The sequence below is a fragment of the Artemia sp. Qi Xiang Cuo genome, chromosome 14, assembly GCF_049724085.1.
Source record: "Artemia sp. Qi Xiang Cuo chromosome 14, ASM4972408v1, whole genome shotgun sequence".
NCBI lineage: Eukaryota > Metazoa > Arthropoda > Branchiopoda > Anostraca > Artemiidae > Artemia > Artemia sp. Qi Xiang Cuo.
This window is the reverse complement of record NC_142807.1, coordinates 35,040,902-35,067,846: the sequence shown is the minus strand read 5'-3', so window position 1 is coordinate 35,067,846 and position 26,945 is coordinate 35,040,902. Positions and strand designations below refer to the sequence as shown.

The window sequence follows — 26,945 nt, the reverse complement described above, 5'->3', positions numbered from 1 at the left end:
TTATTTGTATTATTTTAAAAAAACTACGTTTTCTAAAGAGTTAAAGAGGCTGAGTTACAAGGTCAACCCTTAAAACGTACAGGGATTAGGAGGCACAGTTGGGGGGGCTGTTAAAGAGGTTGAGTCACAAGTTCGAACCTTAAAACGTACAAGGATTAGGAGGCACCCTGTACGACGTGATTTGAGTATTCAGGAATTAAAAGCCTTAACACAAGAATGTTCAAGAGCGGGGGGTTTGGGGGCGGCAGCCCCCAACTTTAACTCCTGACACGATCAGCTAACAGTTAGTCAAGCAATAATAAGTAATAAACTGTACAAAAACGTGCAGAAATTATTTGAAAAAAACTACGTTTTCTAAACAGTTAAAGAGGCTGAGTTACAAGGTCGAACCTCAAAACGTACAGGGATTAGGAGGCACATTTGGGGGCTGCCGCCCCCAAACCCCCGCTTTCGCAGCCTTTAAATAAAGTAAAAAAGTTTTTTCAACTGAAAGTAAGGAGCGACATTAAATCTTAAAACGAACAGAAATTATTCCGTATATGAAAGAGGCTGTGCCCTCCTCAACGCCTCGCTCTTTACGCTAAAGTTTTTATTGTTTAAAAAAAAGAGTTGTGAGAAATTCAAACTTTAGCGTAAAGAGCGAGGCGTTGAGGAGGGCACAGCCCCTTTCATATACGGAATAATTTCTGTTCGTTTTAAGATTTAATGTCGCTCCTTACTTTCAGTTTAAAAAACTTTTTTTTATTTAAAGGCTGCGAAAGCGGGGGTTTGGGGGCGGCAGCCCCCAACTGTGCCTCCTAATCCCTGTACGTTTTAAGGTTCGACCTTGTAACTCAGCCTCTTTAACTCTTTAGAAAATGTAGTTTTTTTCAAATAATTACCTGATAGCCAGACCTGTAAGTTAAGGATCTATAAGCCCATTTGTTCAGAATTAACTATATTTTTTGCTAGAAATAAACATTTTTAGCTGTCCTTAACCATTACAAGATAGCCAGACCTGTAAATAAAGTATCTATAAACCTATTTTTGCGTACCACTTGTTCAGAATTAACTATATTATTTCGGTAGAAATATACATCTCTAGCAGTTCTTAGCCATTACGAGATAGCTAGACCTGTAAATTAAGGGTCTATAAACCCATTTTTGCGCACCATTTATTAAGAAGAAACTATATTTTTTGCAAGAAATAAACATTTTTAGCTGTCCTTAGTCATTATGAGACAGTCAGACTTGTAAATTAAGGAGCTATAAACCTATTTCAGCGTACCATTTATTTAAAAAAAAATATATTTTTTGCTAGAAATAAACTTTTTTAGAAATCCTTAGTCATTACGAGATATCCAGACCTGTAAATTAAGTATCTATAAACCCATTTGTGGGTACCATTTGTTCAGAATCAGCTGTATTATTTTGGTAGTTATATACATTTTTAAGTAGTCCTCAACCATTACTAGATAACCGGATCTTTAAATATAAGATCTGTAAACCCATTTGTGAGTACCATTTCTTTCGAATTAACTGTGTTATTTTTCTAGAAAGTAACATTTTTAGCAATCTTTAGCCATTACGTGATAGCCAGACCTGTAAATTAAAGATCTATAAACCTATTTTTGCGTATTATTTTTTCAGAATGAACTATATTTTTGCTATAGATAAACATTTTTAGCTGTCCTTAACCATTACGAGGTAGTCAGAACTGTAAATTAAGTATCTATAAACCCATTAGTGAGTACCATTTGATCAGATATAACTATATTACTTTGGTTGAAATATACATTTTTAGCAGTCCTTAGCCATTACGAGATAGCCAGACCTGTAAATTAAGTATCTATAAATCTATTTGTGCATAACATTTGTTCAGAAATAACTATATTATTTTGGTAGTAATAAACATTTTTAGCTGTCCTTAACCATTACGTGATAGCCGGACCTGTAAATTAAGTATCTATAAACGCATTTGTGGGTACCATTTGTTCAGAATTAACTATATTTGCTACTAGAAATAAATATTTTTGCTGTCTTTAGTCATTATGAGATATCCATACCTCTAAATTAAGTATTTGTAAACCCATTTGTGTTTACGATTTTCTCAGATACAACTGTGTCGTTTCGGTAGAAGTATACATTTTTAGCTGTCCTTGACCATTACGTTATAGCTCGAATTGTAAATTAAAGATCTATAAACCCATTTTTGCGTACCATTTGTTCAGAATGAATTATATTATTTTCTAGAAATACACATTTTTAACTGTCCTTAACCCTTATGAGATAGCCAAACCTGTAAATTAAAGATCTATAAACCCATTTGTGGGTACCATTTATTCAGAATTAACTATATTATTTTGGTATAAATAAACATTTTTAGCAGTCCTTAGCCATTACGTGATATTAAGAGCTCTAGATTAAGTATCTATAAACCCATTTGTGGGTACCATTTGTTTAGAATTAACTATATTATTCGTATTAACATTCAAATGAAAGCAAAGGGAAGACATTTGCTCTGATTCTTACATCACAGATGAACTAAATTTTATTAGAGCCATTAGGGAACAAAGAACATTCAATGTTTCGTAAACGATTTTCAAGTTGTAGCTATCTGCCTTTATATTACTCGATCAGAAAATGTCTATGAAAATAGAGGTTTTCTTTGTGTCTTAATTTTTATAGTGACGATAATTTCTTTTAATATGGATTTTATTGGTGAATGTTTGCATGGATAGCTGAAGCACTAAGGTTAGTTAATAGAAAATTCATAATGAGGAAACATTTTAGGCCACGGGGGACTTTTTTAAAAAAATGTTAACATTCTAAATGACATATTTGATAATATTAGGTAAATAGTATCAGAATGAGATGTTCAAAACATCTGCTTCTCTAAGTCCCGAAAGATGAGGTCAGAAACGACGTTCTGGTAACTTTTTTATTACACATTTTTAACTCTTAATGGAGCCTATATATTGAAAATTGGGGGGTGTCAAAAAAATTTGGAATGGAGGGAAGGGGTCTTGGAGGATGGGGAGAGGTGACCCTTGGAGGTTGAGGTCCTTAGTGGCTAGGGTCATTGATGGTTTTGATCCTTGATGTTCAAATCCATAGTCGTCTCACTAGTTGATTTCTAAGGATTTCTAAGGATTGTTCTGAATTTCTTTATTAAAATTATTTTCTTGGCATGAACTTTTAGTATATTAGAATGTTAAAGCATATTTTATATTAACAACACTGCTTAAATGGTACTTGTGTATTATACAGATCACAGTCGAGAACCACCAAAATAAAAAATAATATGTATCTCTTAATAGAGTTAGCTTTCCCTGAGATGTCCTACCTTTTTCGTTTCTACTTTAAAAACCCCTGACGTTTCCTATGTCAGGGGATCCAAAATATCAATTAATCTCTGACATTTCCTGGGTTCTGGCAACTATGCAAAAGTCTCAAGGTGGAATTATGATATAACAGAAAATTACGTAAATCCATGCTAATGAAATTCTCAGAGGTCTGCTCTGATGTCACCTTGTTATCCCAGTATTTCTAACCGTTGATTGGCCAAGAAAGAGGCATTTAATCTTGTACCGGTTGTATTCAATGAGCGTATTGCGTCACCCCCGTTAGTAGGTCAATGCCCATATATGGACTCCCGTTAGCATCTTTAACTGCATCCCTACTTTCGCTGTACCGAACGCAATCAAGGAATGACTCAGCTCAGTGGTAACCGAAACTCTAATAAACAAAAAATTAACAACAGACTCATCAAAAAATGAATTTTTATGCTAATTCTAAATATATAAATTTCTTTAGGCTTAGTAATACCCATCAAAAGCTCCGAGCCTGAGGAAATTTTTATAATTAAAAAAAGCTGGAAAGACCCCAAAAGTCAAGTGATCTTACTGAAAATCTAATTGTCAGATTCAGCTTATCAGAGAACCCTAATGTAAAGTTTCGAAGCTCAAATATACAAAATGTGGAATTTTGCTTTTTTGGCCAGAAGAAAGATCACGGTTACGTCTTTATTTGATTTTCATTCTTTTACAGGGGTTGTGCCGAATCAGTGACCCTAGAAGATTGAGGAGGGCTCACTCGGTCAGAAATAGAAAGGTCTAGCACTCTTTGTGGGTGAACAAAAAGATTAGAGGGCAACTAGCTTACCTCCAACGTCCTTTTTTCCCCAAAGACACTTGACCAAAACTTTGAGATAGTGATTTGATTTAGTATAGTTGAAAAGTCCAAAACCTAAACCTTTGGGCATGACATGACCCCCATAGTCCATGGGGAAACGGCTGTAAGTTACGAAATTTGCTGACACTTTACACACAATTTGTTATTGGGAAATATACGGAAACTTTTTGAGGGTACTTTCTGCGGGGGCTGGGATTTTCCACAGGGAGATTTCACTGGGTAGGAAAGTCTCCAGGGGAATTTTCCAAGGAAAAGTCAACATTGGGGGAGTGAAGGGAATTTCCTCGCATTATCTGAAACCGATCAGAAATTAAATAGTAAAAATATGTTTTCTCCAACTAAAACTAAGGAGCAGCACTAAAACTTAAAACGAACAGAAATTGTTCCTTGGGTAAAGGGGGTTGTCCCTTACTAAACCTAAAGTTTAACTTTTTGTCTTTAAGAAAGACTTTTCATACACGGGGCCCAGTCATCTTGAATGAGAAGTATTTTTTTTTAAACTATCAAAACTTTAGTATAAGGACCGATGGCTTAGGAAGGGACAACCCCTGCCCCTCAACTACGTAATCATATCTTTCCAGTTAAAGTTTTAATGTTACTCCTTATTGTCGAAAAACTTGTTTTTTTATTTATTTTCATCTGAAGTCTATTGGATAGTTAGACAATTTGGACATTGACATGGGTTTTTTTTAAGCACCTACCCCCTCTCGTCACGCAGTGACCCACCGATCCACCTTCATTATAGCTGATGCACAACTATAGATCCCTAAACTTAATTTTGCGAAAAATTAAGTGAATCAACTTAGTTAAATGGAGGACTAAGATTAGTTTTTATATTAACCAATTATTTTGTATGGACCAGTGGCGGATCCAGGGGGCTAGTGGGGCGCCACCCCTAACATAGTCTAAAGTAATGTAATTTACCTAATTAACGCAAGTTTCCGTTAATTAAACTTGCTCCTAATGCAAGTTTATGGAATCAACCTATTTTGCAACCCCCCGCCCCCCTCCTAAAAAAGTCCTGGATCAGCCACTGGTATGTACTACGTGACTTTCAGGAACGAATGTGCACCCATGGGGTATTACCCTCTGCAACTGAGAAGCTCAATACATAGTTTTTGATACTTTTAAGTTAATTGACTGTATCAGAATTTTCAATCGATATCAGCATGGTCGTCTTTAAGTAGCTTGGCGTCACAAAATAGCAGAAAATACTTTTTTTTTTCTGTGATAGAATCTTTTTGGTCACTTTAAAATAGATGTAAAACTTTTAGTTTCCGTTCAAACAAGCCCTCTCTTGATCTTCTAGTGCCATCAGTTCAATACCATATCCCCTGAGAAAGAAAACAATACCGATCCGTGATCGATCTTTTGGAAAAAACAAGATTGGAAAATACCAAATTTTTGCAGCTAGAAGCTTGAGGCCTCTACTGTAGGATCCTCTGATATGCTGAATGTAAGGGTGTGACTTTCATTAAGGGTTCCATTGTAACTGAACCACCGTGTAACTGAACCCCAAGCAACTAAACACCTGTAGCTGAACCACCGTGCAACTGAACCATCGTGCAACTGAACCACCGTACAACTGAACCACCGTGAAATTGAACCACCGTGCAACTGAACCCTCGTGCAACTGAACCCCCGTGCAACTGAACCCTCGTGCTACTGAACCCTCGTGCAACTCAACCCCGTGCAACTCAACCCCATTTAACTAAACCCCCGTATAACTGAACCACCATGTAAGTGAACCCCCGTGCAAGTGAACCACCGTACAGGTGAACCACCGTACAACTGAACCACCGTGCAACTGAACCCTCGTGTAACTGAACCCTCGTGCAACTCAACCACCGTACTTACATTGGGTAAATCACAAGTTAGAATCTTTAAATGTTCAACCTTGTTGGAATTGTTTGCTTTTTTAAGTCTTTATATAAATTACTGACAAGATGATTTAAAAAAATGCTCTGTTTTGTCGTCACAAAAACAAAGAAAATCGGACGTCATAAACTCTTAAATCCAGGTTTATTTCTCTTTTTTACGTCTGTAAATGGGGGTTCCCTTCACCCTGTCACTTTATACGGGTCTAAGCATTTACACCCCTCCCCCGCGGAAAATTTCCCCTTTTCCACCCACGGGAACCCCATCACCTGGAAAATACCCCCCATACGGTAATTATGGTGTTCAAAATTTAAAAATCTTCTTTGAGTCGTGTTATTTTTTAGTTTAATTGAGAAGTTCTAAGGGAAGTGGAAAAGAGAAATTTTTGTGTTAATTCCCCCCCCCCTCCGTGCAAATACTTTATTCTCATGAAAGATCCTCCAGAAAACCCCCGCACAAAAATTTCCGTATGTTTCCCAATGACAAGTGCTATCTGTAAGCAATAGACAAATCAAAAAACCTTAAAATGGAACTGAAACTTCTGCAATGGGGTTATCTGATTGTTTTGTAGCTAGGAAGAGAGGGAGATACCTCAAAAGGCGCATTTTGATGCCGAAACATCTCAGCTTTCATTGAGCCTTCAAATAAATACAGAATTAGCTCTAAGGGAGAGACGACAGGAGGATGGAGTTAGAAATTGTTTGATAATCCCCAAGGATTTCTGTTTTTTTTTATAAGTTGAAAGTGATTGGAGACTAACCAACCGTAAGAGGTATTTTTTTTGGGGGGGGGGGTATTTTCCACGGGTAGGTATTTTCTGGGAGGGGGGGATTTTCCGTGAGGTGTGATTTTCCGCGGGGTATTTCTTTAAGGGATGTTTTTTTGCGGGGGAGGGGGGGGGGTAAACGTTGGCTTTCATCGTCTACATACTGTAATTTTTTTACCACTTTGCTTATTTTGTTGTTTTCATTTTGTGGTACTTTCTACACTCGTAGTTGTTCATCGTTTGGTTTGAAAAAGGTTAATTACCTGTCTTCATTGGAGCCGACACAAAAGCTACTTTCTCTTTGTGTTTGGGAACTTTTGGTTTGATTTTTTTTTTTCTTACGTAGATGTATCAGGCCTTTCCTGAACGATGAGTAATAAAAATCTGTGCTGAAAATATCGGAACTTTGAGAATTTAGATAAAAAAAAAGTTACTTTTTGTTGCACTTTCTTTAAATTAATTAAAAAGATTCTTTCGAATAACAATTTTTCAAATAAAAATAAAGAGCCATATTAAACCAAAGACTAGCATAAATAAATTCCTATAATAATTCAAACCCAAAATGATAAGAAATTACTACAAAAAAAAGAAACCCAAAACGAACAGAAGTTTAAACAAACGATCTTAGGGGAAACGATCATGGGGGTTTTGGGGGAAAAAAAGGGGCTATAGAGTTAAATGCTGAACCCCCGTTCTAACAAACGCCCAACTAACTCAAGCGTCCTTTAACCCAAACCTCATCTAAATCCAATCCTGAACCTAAGTCAAGGCCTAAAAATAAGTTTGAACTAAGGCTGATTAAAAGCTCAAAATCTATTTCTCGCTTCATTTACGGTTTCTAACTTGTACTACTCATCAGTGTAGCCCCTAAACCCTCTAAATTAAATGAAACTTTCAGGATTGGGCCTATCGCCAAAAGCATGGCCTGATAAAGTGTTTATTTTGGTTTTATTGCAAACTTTGAATTTTTCATTAGTTCAAAGTCCCCCATCCACAACTTATCCAGAAAGGTCTATCTAATTAATGGAAGCCGTTCTTAAGATATTGCTGTGTAACCCTTTTGAGAATGTGTATAAACATAGTCAATTTGATTCAGTTTGATTCAGTAGCAGTAGTAGAACTAGTAGCAGTATGCACATAGCACCTTTTATTTTCTTCAACATTTTTTCAACACTGTCCCTAGGATATTGCTGATGCGCCCTTTTGACAACCTTTATACAGATGGCGTGATGTGATTCAGTTCATTTTCCACCCTCAATATTCCCTGAAAATTCAACCTTCACACCGTTCATTACCTTTAGGTACAGCTGTAATGGTAGTCCTAGTAATAGTATTAATAGTAATAGCACTAGTGCTAGTAGCAGCAGTAGCATTAACATATTGCCTTTTGGTCAGCTGAAGATTCCTCTCATAAACTTCTAGAAGCTTCAACTTAATACAAATAGCTGTTGCTATCCCATTGCCGATATATCCTTTTGATAACCTATATGTTCATGTAGCTCCTTAATTTTCATCTTAATACTTTAGTTTACAAACGGTTGCAATAGAAGTAGCAATCGAACTAGCAGTAGTAGTAATTGTTGCACTAGCAATCATAGTAAATGTAATTAAAATAGTAATAGCATTAGCATTCACAGGGCCGGATTTAAAGCTTTGACGATTAAGAACCAAGCATTTTGGCTGCTCCGTTTTTGCAAGATTTTCGGGGTTATTCCCAAAATTTGGGGCAAATGGTAGCAATTAACAGAACACAACTGATGAGCAAAAAGTGATGAAAGAGAGGGGTAATACCGAACTCTCAACTACCATTCTTGGGAGAAATCTGAAAGTTTATAAGTGACCATGGAATTCCTGTGTTGTTTTAAAGTCACTTTTCTGTGAATAGGCAGCGTGGCGGCAGAGCGCACTTGGCGACAATAAATCACATCAGTCCAGTTTTGTCAAGAAAAATTACTTAGTGATAATTTATTACTCCCCCTGGAATTATGTGCCCCTAGGTCTGGGCCTAAGACCTAGTGGTAAATCCAGGCCTGAGAAAGCACATATTTGCTTTTGGTGAATTGACTTTTTCTTTAAGCACTCTCTGAGAGTTCCAACTTAATACACAAATCCCTGTTTGAGATTCGCCATTTTGAAAATCTGCGTTCACAATAGTGTCAAATACCCCATTCTGTCAAATTTTTAACTTGATATGCGTAGCCTTAATAGTGCTAGTTTAATAGTAGTAAAAATCGTAGTAGGAGCAGCAGAAGTAATAATAGTGTTGAATTAGTAGTAGTAGCAACAGTAGTAGCAGCAGTATTATTAGCAGTAGTAGCAGGTAGATGCCCCAGAAGTTTCATCTTGATACGCTATGCCGTTCAAAAAACAAATTGCTGATACACATGTATCAGCAATCTGTATGTTATTGCAAGTTACCAATGGTTAAAATTTAAGGTTTTTATAGAAGGGATGGTCGTAAAAACTTTGAAGGAGGCCCATTCGATTGGAAATTGAGAGTTCAAGTTAAATTTTGAACAATCAGAGGACAATCAGCCTTTCCCTCTTAACCGACATCCCCCCGAAATACATCCGATCAAAATAAAAATAAAAATTTTGTTCAAAATAGTCAAAAGGTCAAATAACCATGCCCTTGGGGTTAACAACCCCACCAGTACCATCTAGGGCAAGGGTTGTAAGTTGAGCCAGTTGCTCATTGCTAACACGTAGCATAAGGTTTTTGTATAAAAAAAAATTTTTATGAAATTGGGGGGGGGGGGGGTCATTCGATAGGAAATCAAAATTTTCAGTGCACTTTTTCAGGGTTAAAAGTGATCGGAGGCCTTCCATACCACCCTATTTTTTTCCCAAAATAAATCCGATCTAAATTTTGAGACGGTTATTTTATTTAAAACAGTTCAAAGGTTAAATAACTATGCCACAGTTAAATAACTATGGTTTACAACCGTCAGCCTCTGGTGCAAGGGCTGTAAGTTATAAAAGTTGCCTGTTGTTAACATATAAGTTTTTTTATGAAGAAAAGATGGCATGTTTGATCCTATAAATGAAATAAAAGCATGCAGCATTAAGGTCAAACCTTAGGGAAATGTCAAGAAGAATGCCAAACACAATCAAAAAGCATTTATTCCTTTATTGGTTGTGAAAAGGAAATACCAGGAACATTTACAATGGCTGCTTGTATGAGCCGTCACATTGTTCGGAGAATATTTAGGAGCATCTTCAACTAAATCAAGAGGTACTATGTGCATCCAGTTTTAAAAGACGTTGTATCTGCAATGTGTTGAGAACAGCTAAGGGTATAAACTTGAGTGTATGAGTTAAAACTTTCAGGGCAAGATGAAGGAATGTTGAAAAAAGGCTGGAGTGCAACCAGTCCCTCTCTCATGTCCTTTTTAGTTGTAATCTCCTCAAGGACATCTGATCAAAATTCGTTATCTAGATTCACAAAGGTCAGATATTTTCAACACATATTTTTATTACTGCACGTCCAAAAGATCTGATTCATCTGAAAAACAGAGTAATAAATCAGCTTTAATGGTTTGTGAAATCGGATCTTCTTTTTCTTTTGCAAAAATAAAACAAAGATTTTTCGTGAATACTTTTGACAGGCTTTTATATCATGAATTTAAGAAACAAACAATTCCAACAAGGTTGAATATGTAAATATTCTAACTTGTGTTTTACCCAATGTAAGTACGGGGGTTGAGTTGTACGAGGGTTCAGTTACACGAGGGTTCAGTTGCACGGTGGTTCAGTTGCACGATGGTTTAGTTGCATGGTGGTTCAGTTGCACGGTGGTCCAGTTGTGCGGTGGTTCAATTGCACGGGGGTTCAGTTACACGGGGGTTTAGTTACATGGGGGTTCAGTTAAATGGGGTTCAGTTGCACGGGGGTTCAGTTACACAAGGGTTTAGTTTTACGGGTGTTCGGTTATACGGGGTTCAGTTGCACGGTGGTTTAGTTACACGGTGGTTAAGTTGCACGGTGGTTCAGTTGCTTGGGGTTCAGTTACACGGTGGTTCAGTTACGCGCACACCTTCATTAAGATCGCTTGGGAGTTTCCTCCTTTTTCTAAAAATCAGTTAACTTTTCTCAGGTTCGTAGCTATTGATGGATAACATTACAATCATTGAATATTAGTTTTTTGGAATCAGCATAAAAAACATAGTCTTTTGATTTATCATTTATGATTAAAATCCCGTTTTTTAGAGCTTCAGATACTATTTGCCGGAGTCACTCAACACGTATCGTTCATTAGGAATTATTTGAACGGGGGGGGGGGTCTTCTACGAAATCCAAATAGTCACTTGAATTTAAGTGTAGAGTAAGTACTTCTCATAAATGCACAAAATTTATTTATGCTAGGAATATAATTTATAGCATGAGGTTGATATCTAGGATATAATGTCTTCAGAAATACCTGAATTGAGGACTTTCTATGCTGCCCGTATGGACAATGGCAGCTGTTGGCATAATGTAGCATTGTCGAATAATCTAGCAATTAGGATTTTTCCATGACCCTTCAATTTCAGGATCTACGGATAAGCAAGGATGATAATGCTGGAAAGAAAAAGCGAGAAAAATATGCTTCCACGGAAAATGGATCATATTCTGACACCCAACGGACTGAAAGAGTTCTCAGCACCATGAGAAATACCCTGAAGCAAGAAAGGGAAAAATTTGAAAGCGAAAAGAAAAAGTTACTTCAGGTATTGTGTAATATTAATGTAATATTTTGTAATGGCCTACTCTTAGGAAATGAGAGTGAAAGGAAGAACATGATATTCACTGTTTCATGTAATGAAGAACTTAATATTCTTCATAGTAATTAATTAAAAAAAACTTTTTCCACAAAAAAATTTTTCCAAAGAAAAGTAAAGAACTCCATTAAACAATAAATGAGCAAAAATAAAATAAAATAATCTACCAAGCGTGAAGCTACCACAAATCAGCATCAATAAATAAATGAAACTCAAAACGAACAGAAATTACAATAAATAACCGAGTCAAGCTCAAAACGAGCAGAAATTAACATAAGTTGGGCTCTAAACCCTTATGCCTTCCCAAGGCCAGAACATAATTTTCACCTTACTGAAAAAAATGTAAATGTTTTTTACTTTTATAACTTTAATAAATCAAAAAACATTAACATTTTGATTACTAAATATCAGTATATGTATAATAAACTGACAATGCACATTCCTTTGTATTTTTTTCAGTAAAGTGCAAATTACGTTGTGGCCTTGGGAAGGCATAGGGGTTTTGAGCCCAACTTATGTTAATTTATGCTCGTTTTGAGTTTGACTCGGTTATTTATTATAATTTCTGTTCGTTTTCGGTCTCATTTATTTATCGATGCTGATTTGTGGTAGCTTCACACTTTATAGATTATTTGATTTTATTTTAGCTCATCTTTTGTTTAATGGAGTTCTTTACTTTACTTTGAAAAGCTTATTTTGTGGATTTTTTTTTTTTTATTAATTTCTGTTCGTTTTATATTGACATAGTCTTTTCAGAAAAAAGAAAATAATACTTTAAATCTTTTCGTTTTTGTAAGAATTTATAGTTTGGCCTGGTATTTGTATGCTGGAGAAAAATATTCAGCAATTTTTAACAACATACACCCTTTAAAAATCTGGACACAAATAGTAGTGTTTAATTTAGTTTCATACCTCCTGTAGTTGACCTGGAATGGAAAACTTGATGCCATTCGCAAAAAAATCTGTTTACTTTCTTTGATAGCTTGGATACACTTACGCTATTTTGACTTGGTTAAATTTTAAGAGCAGAAGTAGCCCCGAAAGTTTGAACATAATACCCTCAGTCGTTCTTGGGATACTGCTGAGTACCTTACTGGGAATTATCATTAACACAGTGCATTTTGATTTAATCTTAAGGCAACATTTAGTTTCTAAACATAAAGGCAAATGGGAAGGTGGGCGTGGGAGGGGGATTAGTTTCCCTCCAATCGCTTGAGTTGTGGGAAAGTCAAACTTTAGCGTAAAGAGCGAGGCGCTGAGGAGGGGACAGCCCCTTTCATATACGGAATAATATTCTGTTCGTATTAAGTTTTAACGTCGCTCATTCGATTGGAAATTCAAAGAGCTAGTGCCCTTTTTAATAGTCAAAAGTGATAGGAAGGCAACTAGCCCCCCCCCCGCCCATCATTCCCCCAAACACATCCAATCAAAATTTTGAGATAGTCACTTTGTTCAGCGTAATAGATTTCCAGATAGAATATATATTTTTGAGGAGGACACTCCCCCACAAGCCTCGGGACAAGGGTTTTAAGTTATGCCCTGAGGGTATATAAGAACGATGTTTGCAAAATGTATTTTTTTTTTCATTAGAGCAGGGCACTTCGTATCGAAGAAGTTGTCGTAGAAACTTCGAAAAGGGCTCATTCAATTGGAAACTGGAGTGGCTAGTGCTCTTTTTATTAGTCGAAAGTGATTGGAGGGCAACTAACACCCCTTCTACGCCCACGATTTCCCAAAACCCATCCAATCAAAATATTGACATAGCCATTTTGTTCAGTGTAATTGATTTCCAGATAGAAAATACGTTTATTAGGAGGACACTCCCCCAGAGCCTCTGGCACAGTTTATATAATTATCCAGTATGACCATTCCCTATCTCACCCATTATAAAAACCCGGACTGGGGTGCAAGTGCTCCAGAGAACGTAAAAACATAGGCGGCATCAGATCTTTTCACGGGTAGACAAGTCAGACGCGAAACAATCGGAAACAAGTGGAAACCCGCTATTACGAATAATGCACTTAGTAACCATTTCTCATTGATAGAACGTGAAACAATCGGAAACACTGATCCATAACTGCACGAAGAAGTGGGAGGAGCTTTTTGTTCGCACCGAGAACGAAGACCAGAAATGATCTGCGATAAGCTTGCTGGATAATTATATAAACTGCGCTTCAGGGCAAGGGTTGTAAGTTATGCCCTGGGGGCATATAAGGTTTTTATATAAAACGTTGTCGTAGAAACTTCAGAAAAGGCTCATTCGATTGGAAATTCAAAGGGGTAATGCCCTTTTTAATAGTCGAAAGTCATTGGAGGGCAACAAGCCCCTCCTCCACGCCCATCCTTCCCCCAAACACATCCAATCAAAATTTTGAGATAACCATTTTGTTCGGCGTAGTTGATTTCCAGATATAAAATATGTTTTTGAGGAGGACACTCACCCACAACCCTTGGGGTAAGGGTTGTAAGTTATGCCCTGGAGGAATATAAGGTTTTTATAGAAGGCATCGTTGTAGAAACTTCAAAAAGGGCTCATTCGATTTGAAATTCAAAGAGCTAATGCACTTTTTAATAGTCGAAAGTGATTGGAGGGAAAATAGCCCCCCCCGCGCCTATCATTCCCCCAAACACATTCAATCAAAATTTTGATATAGCCATTTTGTTCAGCGTAGTTGATGTCCAGATAGAAACTATGTTTTTGAGGAGGACACTCCCCCACCACCTTCGGGGCAAGGGTTGTAAGCTATGCCCTGGGGGCATATAAGGTTTTTGTAGAACGCGTAGTTCTAGAAACTTCAAAAAGGGCTCATTCGATTGGAAATTGAAATTGCTAGTGCCCTTTTTAATAGTCGAAAGTGATTGGAAGGCAACTAACACCCCCTCCACGCCCATCATTTCCTCAAAAACATCCAATAAAAATTGTGAGATATCCAATTTCTCCCACGACGTTCAAAGTTCAGGAAATTATACCTTTGAGCAGGACAAAGCCCCCACAGTCTTCTGGGCAAGGGTTATAAGTTATGCCCTGGGGGAATCTCAGGTTTCTATTGAAATCTCTGTCGTAGAATCTTGAAAAAGGGCTCATTGGATTTGAAATTCAAAGGGCTAGTACCTTTTTTAATAATCGAAAGTGATTTGAGGGCCACTAAGCCCCCTCTCACGCCCACCTTTTCCCCAAACACATCCAATCAAAACTTTTAGATATCCATTTTATTCAACGTAGTAGAAAGTTTTGGAAATTAGGTCTTTAACGATGACAACCCCTTCCCCAACTGCCGTATGGGCGAGGGTTGTAAGTTATGCCCCGGGGGCATATAAAGTTTTTATTGAAAGCGTTGTCGTAGAAACTTCAAAAGGGCTCATTGAATTGGAAATTGAAGGTGCTAGTGTCTTTTTCAATAATTGAAAGTGATTGGATAGTGACTAACGCCCCTCTCACGCCCACCATTTTCCCAAACACATCCAATCAAAATTTTTAGATATCTATTCTGTTCAACGTAGTTGAAAGTTCTGGAAATTAGGTCTTTTAGGAAGATAACTCCCTCACAGCCCTCAGTGCAAGGGCTGTAAGTTATGCCCTGGGGACATATAAAGTTTTTATTGAAAGCGTTGTCGTAAAAACTTCAAAAGGGCTCATTCAATTGGAAATTGAAATGGCTAGTGCCTTGTTTAATAGTTGAAAGTGATTGGATAGCGACTCACGCCCAACATTTTCCAAAACACATCCAATCAAAATTTTGAGATATCCATTTTGTTCAACGTAACTGAACGTTCTGGAAATTAGGTCTTTTAGGATGATACCCCCCCCCAGAGCCCTCAGTGTAAGGGTTGTAAGTTATATTATGGGGGCATATAAGTTTTATGTAGAAAGTTTTTGCATAAATCATAGGCAGCGCGATCGCGCTACCTAAGTAAAGAACGGGGATACTCGAGAACGAGACAAGAAACGGGGACTAAGTAAAGAGGAGGACACTTCCCCACACCCTTAGGGCAAGGTTTTTAACTTATGCCCTTGGGGCATATAAGAACGATGTTGGCACAATGTATTATTTATTAATTTTTTCCTTTAGAGCAGGGCACTTCGTATCGAGAAGTTGTCGTAGAAACTTCGAAAAGGGCTTAGTCAATTGGAAATTGGAGTGGTTTGTGCCCTTTTTAATAGTCGAAAGTGATTCGAAGGTGACTAACACCCCTTTCACGCCAATCATTTCCCGAAACACATCCAATCAAAATTTTGAGATAGCCATTTTCTTCAGCGTAGTTGATTTCTATTGTGCTTTTTTCATTGTTTCAGCTTAAAACTCATACTGCTAATTGGATTAACATTTATCCAAATTCATATTTTTACGAATTCATCTAACTAAAATACGGCTTAAAAAATACCGCTAATATTTATACATATTAATATTTCTAACAATTTATTTAACTACAATGACGGACAAAGGGTCATAAGAATTTTCAAAAAAAAAATTTCGTTTTTAATGAGCACTAAGTAAAGAAAAACCACACGGAATCAGGCAACAGAGTCTCTCAAACCCCGTAAAGCTCTTTTAAAAGATACAAGAACTACTTATTTAACAAAAAAATTTCGTTTTTAATTGGTATCAAGTAAAGAAAAATCACACGGAATCAGGCAACAGAGTCTCTCAAACCCCGTAAAGCTCTTTTAAAAGATACAAGAACTACTTATTTACAACAAAAATGTAGTTTTTAATGAGAACTAAGTAAATAAAAACCACACGTAATCAGGTAACAGAGTATCTAAAACCCCATAAAGCTATTTTAAAAGATACAAGAACTAATTATTAAACACAAAAATTTCTTTTTTAATTGGAAAAAATTAAAGAAAAAACCACACGGAATCAGGCAACAGAGTCTCTCACACCCCTTAAAACTCTTTTAACAGATACAAAAACTACTTATTTAAAACAAAAACTTCGTTTTTAATGAGCACTAAGTAAAGAAAAACCACACGTAATCAGGCAACAGAGTCTCTCAAACCCCTTAAAGCTCTTTTAACAGATACAAAAAATACTTATTTAAAACAAAAAATTCGTTTTTAATGAGCACTAAGTAAAGAAAAACCACACGGAATCAGGCAACTGAGTCTCTCAAACCCCTTAAAGCTCTTTTAACAGATACAAAAACTACTTATTTAAAACAAAACTTCGTTTTTAATGAGCACTAAGTAAAGAATAACCACGCGGAATCAGGCAACTGAGTCTCTCAAACCCCTTAAAGCTCTTTTAAAAGATACAAAAATTACTTATTTAACACAAAATACAGGCAAGCAAATAACATAGGAATTCCTATACACGCAAGCAAATAACTGAGTTATTTTTACGTCACAATTTTCAACTTAAAACCATTCTAATTATAGCATCCCCATTTCTCATACTTTAATTACTCGTTACGCTTTCTTAACCACCGGAAGTTTAACCTACGTAAATTAAGTTATAGACAATACTGGTTTAGAAAAACTGGAATAAAATAATTGATATAGTTTAAATTGCACGCTACCTTTGAATAGGCAATGTGATTATACCCACCTAACCAGATTGTACCTACCAAACCCGTAAATCTCTTGGCAAAGATGTAATGACCTTTAGAATAGAATATCTACTAGAAAAACCTGTTTGGTACGGGGGCGTCAGCAAAGTATAAGGTTCTACCAGAAAAACCTGTTTGGTACGGATGTCTCCGCAAATAACATGGAGATTGCTATACGTCTCCGCAAATCCAGACGAGAGATACTACTGACCAACACAGCCAATGAACAAGAGGGACTGCAACAAACAAGCAGCCATCCCGAAAATATTGAAATGATACCATGAGAGGAGAACTCTCGAATCGGCCAACCCAGCCGGATGGGAATTAAGTAAGTAACAGTCTGGAGAAAGGCTATTTCAGCGGCGGATCCAAGGGGAGGGAGAGGAGGCGCGCGCCCCCCTAGCGTAGTCTAAAGTAGTGTAATTTACTTAATTAACTCAAGTTTGCGTTAGTTAAACTTGCTCCTATCGCAAGTTTATCGGATCAATCTATTTTGCGCCCCACCACCTAAATTTTTTTTCTATCGGATCAACATATTTTGCCCCCTTCCCCCCCCCCCCCAAAAAAAAAATCTGGATCCGCCCCTGTGTTATTTAGCTGAAAATTAGAGGGAAGCGTGACAATATTCATCAGTAATTTCATATCTGCATCGTAATCATAGGCAGCGTGCTAGCGCTGCCTAAGTAAAGAACGATGTGGGCACAATGTTTTTGTTTTTTGTTTTTGTTTTGTTTTGTTTTTTCTCCATACCCAGGTACTTCGTATCGAAGGAGTTGTCGTAGAAAGTTCGAAAAGGGCTCATTCGATTGCAAATTGGAGTGGCTAGTGTCCTTTTTAATACTCGAAAGTGATTGGAGGGCAGCTAGCCCCCCCCCAAGCCCATCATTTCTCTAAACACATCCAATTAAGATATCGAATTAGTCAATTTGTTCAGCGTAGTTGTTTTTCTGATAGAAAGTATCTTTTTTAGGACGAAACTTCCGCACAACCCTCAGGACAAGGGTTTTAAGTTATGCCCTGGGGACATTTAAGGTTTTTGTAGAAGGTGTTGAAAAGGCTCATTCGATTGGAAATTCAAACGGCTAGTGCCCGTTTTAATAGTCGAAAGTGATTGAAGGGCAACTATATAAGGTTTTTGTAGAACACGTTGTTGTAGAAACTTCAAAAAGGGCTCATTCGATTGAAAATTGAAATGGCTAGTCCCCTTTTTAATAGTTGAAAGTGATTGGAAGGCAACTAACACCCCCTCCACGCCCACCACTTCCCCAAACACATCCAATAAAATTCTGAGATATTCAATTTCTCCCACGACGTTCAAAGTTCAGGAAATTATACCTTTGAGCAGAACACTCCCCCACAGTCTTCAGGGCAAGGGTTATAAGTTATGCCCTGGGGGAATTTCAGGTTTCCATTGAAGTCTTTGTCGTAGAAACTTGAAAAAGGGCTCATTCGATTTGAAATTCAAAGGGCTAGTGCCCTTTTAAATAGTCGAAAGTGATTTGAGGGCAACTAACCCCCCTCTCACGCCCACCTTTTCCCCAAAGACATCCAATCAAAATTTTGATTGTCGTAGAAACTTGATTCAAGGGTCATAAGAATTTTCAATACATTTTTGAGGCTAGGTAGACATTCTATGCTACTATTAGCAAATCACTGCTGATCAAGCCCTCTGGGACCAACACAGCCAATGAACAAGAGGAACTGCAATAAACAGGGAGCCATCCCGAAAATACTGAAATGATACTTAGAGGAGAACCCTCGAATCGGCCAACCCAGCCGGATGGGAGTTAAGTAAGTAATAGTCTGGAGAAAGGCTATTTCAGTGGTGGATCCAGGGGGAGGGCGAGGAGGCGCGCGCCCCCCTAGCGTAGTTTAAGTAGTGTAATTTACTTAATTAACTCAAGTTTGCGTTAGTTAAACTTGCTCCTATCGCAAGTTTATCGGATCAACCTATTTTGCGCCCCCACCCCCTAAATTTTTTTCTATCGAATCAACAAATTTTGCCCCCCCCCAAAAAAAAATTCTGGATCCACCCCTGTGTTATTTAGCTGAAAATTAGATGGAAGCATGACAATATTCATCAGTAATTTCATATGTGCATCGTAATCATAGGCAGCGCGCTAGCGCTGCCTAAGTAAAGAACGATATGGGCACAATGTGTTGTTTTTTTGTTTTTTTCTTTTGTTTTGTTTTTTTCTCCATACCCGGGCACTTCGTATCGAAGGAGTTGTCGTAGAAAGTTCGAAAAGGGCTCATTCGATTGAAAATTGGAGTGGCTAGTGCCCCTTTTAATACTCAGAAGTGATTGGAGGGCAACTAGCCTCCCCCCCCCCAACCAATCATTCCTCCAAACACATCCAATCAAAATTTTGGGATAGCCATTTTGTTGAGCGTAGTCAATTTCCAAATAGAAAATATCTTTTTGAGGAGGACACTCCCCCACAATCCTCGGGGCAAGGGTTTTAAGTTATGCCCTGGGGGCATAGAAGGTTTTTATAGAAGGTGCTGTGGTAGAAACTTCAAAAAAAGCTCATTCGATTGGAAATTCAAAGGTCTAGTGCTCTTTTTAATAGTCGAAAGAGATTGGAGGGCAACTAGCATCCCCCCCCCCACGACCATCATTCCCCCAAACACATCCAATCAAAATTTTTGAGATAGCCATTTTGTTGAGCGTAGTTGATTTCCAGATAGAAAATATCTTTTTGAGGAGGACACTCCCCCACAATCCTCGGGACAAGGGTTTTAAGTTATGCCCTGGGGCAATTAAGGTTTTTGTAGAAGGTGTTGTCGTAGAAACTTCAAAAAAGGCTCGTTCGATTGGAAATTCAAACGGCTAGTACCCGTTTTAATAGTCGAAAGTGATTGAAGGGCAACTAGCCCCCCTCCGTGCCCAGCATTCACCCAAACACATCCAATCAAAATTTTGAGATAGCCATTTTGTTCAGTGTAGTAGATTTCTAGATAGAAAATATGTTTTTCAGGAGGACACTTCCCTACAACCCTCGGGGCAAGGGTTTTAAGTTATGCCCTGGGGGCATATAAGGTTTTTATAGAAGGCATTGTCGTAGAAACTTCAAAAAGGGCTCATTCGATTTGAAATTAAAATGGCTGGTGCCCTTTCAATAGTCGAAAGTGATTGGAGGGCAACTAGCCCCCCCCCCCCACGCCTATCATTCCCCAAAACACATCCAATCAAAATTTTCATACAGCCATTTTGTTCACCGTAGTTGATTTCCAGATAGAAAATATGTTTTTGAGGAGGACACTCCCCCACAACCCTCGGGTCAGGGGTTGTAAGTTATGCCCTGGGGGCATATAAGGTTTTTATAGAACACGTTGTTGTAGAAACTTCAAAAAGGGCTTATTCGATTGGAAATTGAAATGGCTAGTGCCCTTTTTAATAGTCGAAAGTGATTGGAAGGCAACTAACACCCCTTCCACGCCCACCACTTCCCCAAACACATCCAATAAAAATTCTGAGATATCCAATTTCTCCCTTGACGTTCAAAGTTCAGGAAATTATACCTTTGAGCAGAACACTCCCCCCACAGTCTTCAGGGCAAGGGTTATAAGTTATGCCCTGGGGGAATTTCAGGTTTCTATTGAAATCTTTGTTGTAGAAACTTGAAAAAAGGCTCATTCGATTTGAAATTCAAAGGGCTAGTACCCTTTCTAATAGTCGAAAGTGATTTGAGGGCAACTAACCCCCTCTCACGCCCATCTTTTCCCCAAACACATCCAATCAAAATTTTTAGATATCTATTTTATTCAACGTAGTTGAAAGTTAGGAAATTAGTTCTTTAAGGATGACAACCCCTTCCCCCACAGCCCTCAGGGCCAGGGTTGTAAGTTATGCCCTGGGGGCATATAAAGTTTTTATTGAAAGCCTTGTCGTTGAAACTTCAAAAGGGCTCATTGAATTGGAAATTGAAAATCCAAATTTTTAGATATCCATTTTGTTCAGCGTAATTAATTTCCAGATAGAATATATCTTTTTGAGGAGGACACTCCCCCACAACCCTCGGGGCTAGGGTTTTAAGCTCTGCCCTGAGGGCATGTAAAGTTTTTACATAAGGCGCTGTTGTAGAAATTTCAAAAATGGCTCATTCGAATTGAAATTCAAACGGCTAGTGCCCTTACTATCAGTCAAAAGTAATTGAAGGAGAAGTAGCCCGACCCCCCCGCGCCCATAATTCCCCCAAACACATCCAATCAAAATTTTGAGATAGCCATTTTCTTCAGCGTAGTTGATTTCTAGATAAAAAATATGTTTTTGAGGAGGTCACTCCCCTACAACCCTCGGGGCAAGGGTTTTAAATTATGCCCTGGGGGCTTATAAGGTTTTTATAGAAGGCATTGTTGTAGAAACTTCTAAAAGGGCTCATTCGATTGGAAATTGAAATGGCTAGTGCCCTTTTTAATAGTCGAAAGTCATTGGAAGGCGACTAACACCCCCTCCACGCCCACCATTTCCCCAAACACATCCAATAAAAATTCTGAGATATCCAATTTCAGCGATAGAAAATATCTTTTTGAGGAGGACACTCCCCCACAACCCTCGGGACAAGGGTTTTAAGTTATACCCTGGGGGCATATAAGGATTTTATAGAAGAACAATTCCCCAACAACCCTCGGGGCAAGAGTTTTAAGTTATATCCTGGGGTATATAAGGTTTTTATAGAAGGCTTTGTCATAGGAACTTCAAAAGGGGCTCCTTTGATTGGAAATTCAAAGGGCTAATGCCCTTTTAATAGTCGAAAGTGATTGGAGGGCAACTAGCCCCCCCCCTACGTCCATCATTCACCCAAAAACATCCAATCAAAATTTTGAGATAGCCTTTTTGTTCAGCGTGGTTGATTTCCAGATAGAAAATATGTTTTTGAATAGGACACTTCCCAACAACCCTCAGGGCAAGGGTTTTAATTTATGCCCAGGGGGAATAAAATGTTTTTATAGAAGGTGTTATTGTAGAAACTTCAAAAAAGCTCATTCGTTTGGAAATTCAACGGGCTAGTACCCTTTTTAATAGTCGAAAGTGATTGGAGGGCACCTAGGGGCTCATTCGAAAGGGGCTCATTAGATTGAAAATAGAAAGGCATGCTGCTACTATTAATAGTTGAAAGTGATTGCACGGCAACTAATCCCCCTTCTACTCCCACCCTCCTATTTGTACATTATGTTTAAAAACTAAATGTTCCCTCAGGATTAAATCAAAATGCACTCTGATAATGCTAATTCCCAATAAGGCATCTCAGCAGTATCCCAAGAACGACTGAAGGTATTATGTTCAAACTTTCGAGGCTACTTCTGCTCTTAAAATTTAACCAAATCAAAATATTGTAAGTGTATCAAAGCTATCAAAGAAAGTAAACAGATTTTTTTGCGAATGGTATCAAGTTTTCCATTTCAGGTCAACTAGAGGAGGTATGAAACTAAGTTAAACAGAACTATTTGTGTCCAGATTTTTAAAATGGTGTATTTTGTTAAAAATTGCTGAAAATTTTTCTCCAGCATACAAATAGCAAGCCAAACTATAAAGTATTAAAAAACGAAAAGATTTAAAGTGTTATTTTCTTTTTCCCTGACAAGACTATGTCAATATAAAAAGAACAGAAATTAATTAAAAAAAACTTTTTCCACAAAATAAGTTTTTCAAAGAAAAGTAAAGAACTCCATTAAACAAAAAATGAGCAAAAATGAACATAAGTTGAGTTCAAAACCCCTATGCCTTCCCAAGGCCAGAACATAATTTGCACTTTACTGAAAAAGATAAATGTTTTTTAAATATAAATTTTCACTTTACTGAAAAAAATGTAAATTTGTTTTACTTTTATAACTTTAATAAATCAAATAATATTAACATTTTGATTACTAAATATCAGTATATGTATATTAAACTGACAATGCACATTCATTTGTATTTTTTTCAGTAAAGTGCAAATTATGTTCTGGCCTTGGGAAGGCATAGGGGTTTTGAGCCCAACTTATGTTAATTTCTGCTCGTTTTGAGTTATACTCAGTTATTTATTATAATTTCTGTTCGTTTTTTGTCTCATTTATTTATCGATGCTGATTTATTTTAGTTTCACGCTTTATAGATTATTTGATTTTATTTTTGCTCATTTTTTGTTTAATGAAGTTCTTTACTTTTCTTTGAAAAACTTATTTTGTGGAATTTTTTTTTTGATTAATTTCTGTTCGTTTTATATTGACATAGTCTTTTCAGGGAAAAAGAAAAAAATACTTTAAATCTTTTCGTTTTTGTAAAAATTTTTAGTTTGGCCTGGTATTTGTATGCTGGAGAAAAATTTTAAGCAATTTTTAACAACATACACCCTTTTTAAAATCTGGACACAAATAGTAGTGTTTAATTTAGTTTCATACCTCTCTATTTCAGGTAGTTGACCTGAAATAGAAAACTTTATACCATTCGCAAAAAAATCTGTTTACTTTCTTTGATAGCTTGGATAGACTTACGCTACTTTGATTTGGTTAAATTTTAAGAGCAGAAGTAGCCCCGAAAGTTTGAACATAATACCCCCAGTCGTTGTTGGGATACAGCTGAGATGCCTTATTGGGAATTAGCATTAACACACTGCATTTTGATTTAATCTTAAGGCAGCTTTTAGTTTCTAAACATAAAGTCAAATGGGATGATAGGCGTGGGAGGGGGATTAGTTTCCCTCCAATCGTTTTCAACTATTAAAATGGGCATCAGCCCTTTCTATTTTCATCAAATGAGCCCTTTTCGAAGTTCCTACGACAACTCTTTCAATACGAAGTGCCCTGGTCTAAACAACAACAACAAAATAATACATTATACCCACATCGATCTTTACTAGAATTAAATAAAAAAACATGTTTTTTTTAACTGAAAGTAAGGAGCGACGTTAAAAGTTAAAACGAACAGAAATTATTCCGTGTATGAAAGGGGATGTCCCGTCCTCAACGCCTCGCTCATTACGCTTAAGTTTTTTTATTGTTTAAAAAAATTGAGTTGTGGAAAAGTGTTTTTTTTAACTGAAAGTAAGGAGCGACGTTAAAAGTTAAAACGAACAGAAATTATTCCGTGTATGAAAGGGGATGTCCCCTCCTCAACGCCTCGCTTATTGCGCTTAAGTTTTTTTATTGTTTAAAAAAATTGAGTTGTGGAAAAGTCAAACTTTAGCGTAAAGAGCGAGGCGTTGAGGAGGGGACAGCCCCTTTCATATACGGAATAATTTCTGTTCGTTTTAAGTTTTAACGTCACTCATTCAATTGGAAATTCAAAGAGCTAGTGCCCTTTTTAATATTCGGAAGTGATTGGAGGGCAACTAGACCCCCCACGCCCATCATTCCCCCAAACACATCCCATAAAAATTTTGAGATAGCCATTTTGTTCAGCGTAGTTGATTTTAAGATAGAAAATATGTTTTTGAGGAGGACACTCCCCCACAAGCCTCGGGGCATGGGTTTTAAGTTTTGCCCTGAGGGCATATAAGAACGATGTTGGCACAATAAATCATTTATTATTATTTTTTCCTTTAGAGCAGGGCTCTTCGTATCAAAAAAGTTGTCATAGGAATTACGAAAAGGACTCATTCAACTGGAAATTTGAGTGGGTTGTGCCCTTTTTAATAGTTGAAAATGATTGGAAGGCAACTAACACCCCTTCCACGCCCACCATTTCCCAAAACACATCCAATCGAAATTTTGAGATAGCCATTTTGTCCAGATAGAAATTATGTTTTTGAGGAGGACACTGCCCCAGAGCCTTCAGGGCAAGAGTTGTAAGTTATGCCCTATGGGCCTTTAAGGTTTTTATAGAAGGCGTTGTCGTAGAAACTTTAAAAAAGGCTCATTCGATTGGAAATTCAAAATGGTAATGCCCTTTTTAATAGTCGATAGTGATTGGAGGGCAACTAGCCCCCCCCCCCACGCCCATCATCTCCCCAAACACATCCAATCAAAATTTTGAGATAGTCATTTAGTTCAGCGTAGTTGATTTCCTGATAGAAAATATGTTTTTGAGGAGGACACTCCCCCACAACCCTCTGGACAAGGGTTGTAAGTTATGGTCTGAGGGCGTATAAGGTTTTTATAGAAGGCGTTGTCGTAAAAACTTCAAAAAAGGCTCATTCGATTGGAAACTCAAAGATCTAGTGCCCTTTCTAATAGTCGAAAGTGTTTGGAGGGCAACTAGCTCCCCCCCCCCTTCACGCCTATCCTTCCCCCAAACACATCCAATCAAAATTTTAATATAGCCATTTTGTTCAGCGTAGTTGATTTAAAGATAGAAAATATGCTTTTGAGGAGGACACTCCCCCACAACCCTCGGGGCAAGGGTTGTAAGTTATGCCCTGGGGGAATATAAGGTTTTTATAGAACGCTTTGTAGTAGAAACTTCAAAAAGGGCTCATTCGATTGGAAATTGAAATGGCTAGTGCCCTTTTTAATAGTTGAAAGTGATTAGAGGGCAACTAACACCCCTTCCACGCCCACCATTTACCCAAACACATCCAATCAAAATTTTAGGTCTTTTAGGATGATAGCCCCCCTCAGAGCCCTCAGTGCAAGGGTTGTAAGTTATATTATGGGGGCAGATAAGGTTTATCTAGAAAGTTGTTTCATAAATCATAGGCAGCGCGATCGCGCTGCCTAAGTAAAGAACGGGGATACTCGAAAACGAGACAAGAAACGGGGACTAAGTAAAGAGGAGGACACTTCCCCACAAGCCTCAGGGCAATGGTTTTAAGAACGATGTTGGCACAATGTATTATTTATTAATTTTTTCTTCTAGAGCAGGGCACTTCGTATCGAGAAGTTGTCGTAGAAACTTCGAAAAGGGCTCATTCAATTGAAAATTGGAGTGGCTTGTGCCCTTTTTAATAGTCGAAAGTGATTGGAAGGCGACTATCTCCCCTTTCACGCCCATCATTTCCCGAAACACATCCAATCAAAATTTTGAGATAGCCTTTTTGTTCAGCGTAGTTGATTTCTAATGTGCTTTTTTCATTGTTTCAGCTTAAAACTCATACTGCTAATTGGATTAACATATACGCAAATTCATATTTTTAAGAATTCATCTAACTACAATACGGCTTAAAAAATACTGGTAATATTTATACAAATTAATATTTCTATTAATTTATTTAACTACAATGACGGACAAAGGGTCATAAGAATTTTCAATACATTTTTGAGGTTAGGTAGACATTCTCTGCTACTATTAGCAAATCACTGCCGATCAAGCCCTCTGGGACCAACACAGCCAATGAACAACAGGGACTGCAACAAATAGGCAGCTATCCCGAAAATATTGAAATGATACCATTAGAGGAGAACCCTTGAATCGGCCAACCTGGCCGGATGGGAGTTAAGTAAGTAACAGTCTGGAGAAAGGCTATTTCAGTTGTAGATCCAGCGGGAGGGTGAGGAGGCGCGCGCCTCCCTAGCGTAGTCTAAAGTAGTGTAATTTACTTAATTAACTCAAGTTTGCGTTAATTAAACTTGCTTCTATCGCAAGTTTATCGATTCAACCTATTTTTCGCCCCCCACACCCTAAATTTTGTTTCTATCGGATCAACATATTTTACCCCCCCCCCCCCAAAAAAAACAAAACAATCTGGATCCGCCCCTGTTATTTATCTAAAAAATAGAGGGAAGCGTGACAATATTCATCAAAAATTTCATATGTGCATTGTAATCATAGGCAGCGCGCTAGCGCTGCCTAAGTAAAGAACAATGTGTTTTTTTTTTGTTTTTTTTTTATTTTTTTTCTCTCCATGCCCGGGCACTTCGTATCGAAGGAGTTGTCGTAGAAAGTTCGAAAAGGGCTC

General features: G+C 37.5%; 1 protein-coding gene across 1 annotated transcript in view; it reads left to right on the top strand.

Moving 5' to 3' along the window:
• Window positions 1–26,945, top strand: part of LOC148944405 (uncharacterized) — a 143,656-nt gene that overhangs the window by 79,229 nt on the left and 37,482 nt on the right. Inside the window, exon 7 of the mRNA XM_089100433.1 lies at window positions 11,350–11,526. Within this exon, the coding sequence (XP_088956559.1) occupies window positions 11,350–11,526 (177 nt within the window). The remainder of the gene's footprint in view (window positions 1–11,349; window positions 11,527–26,945) is intronic.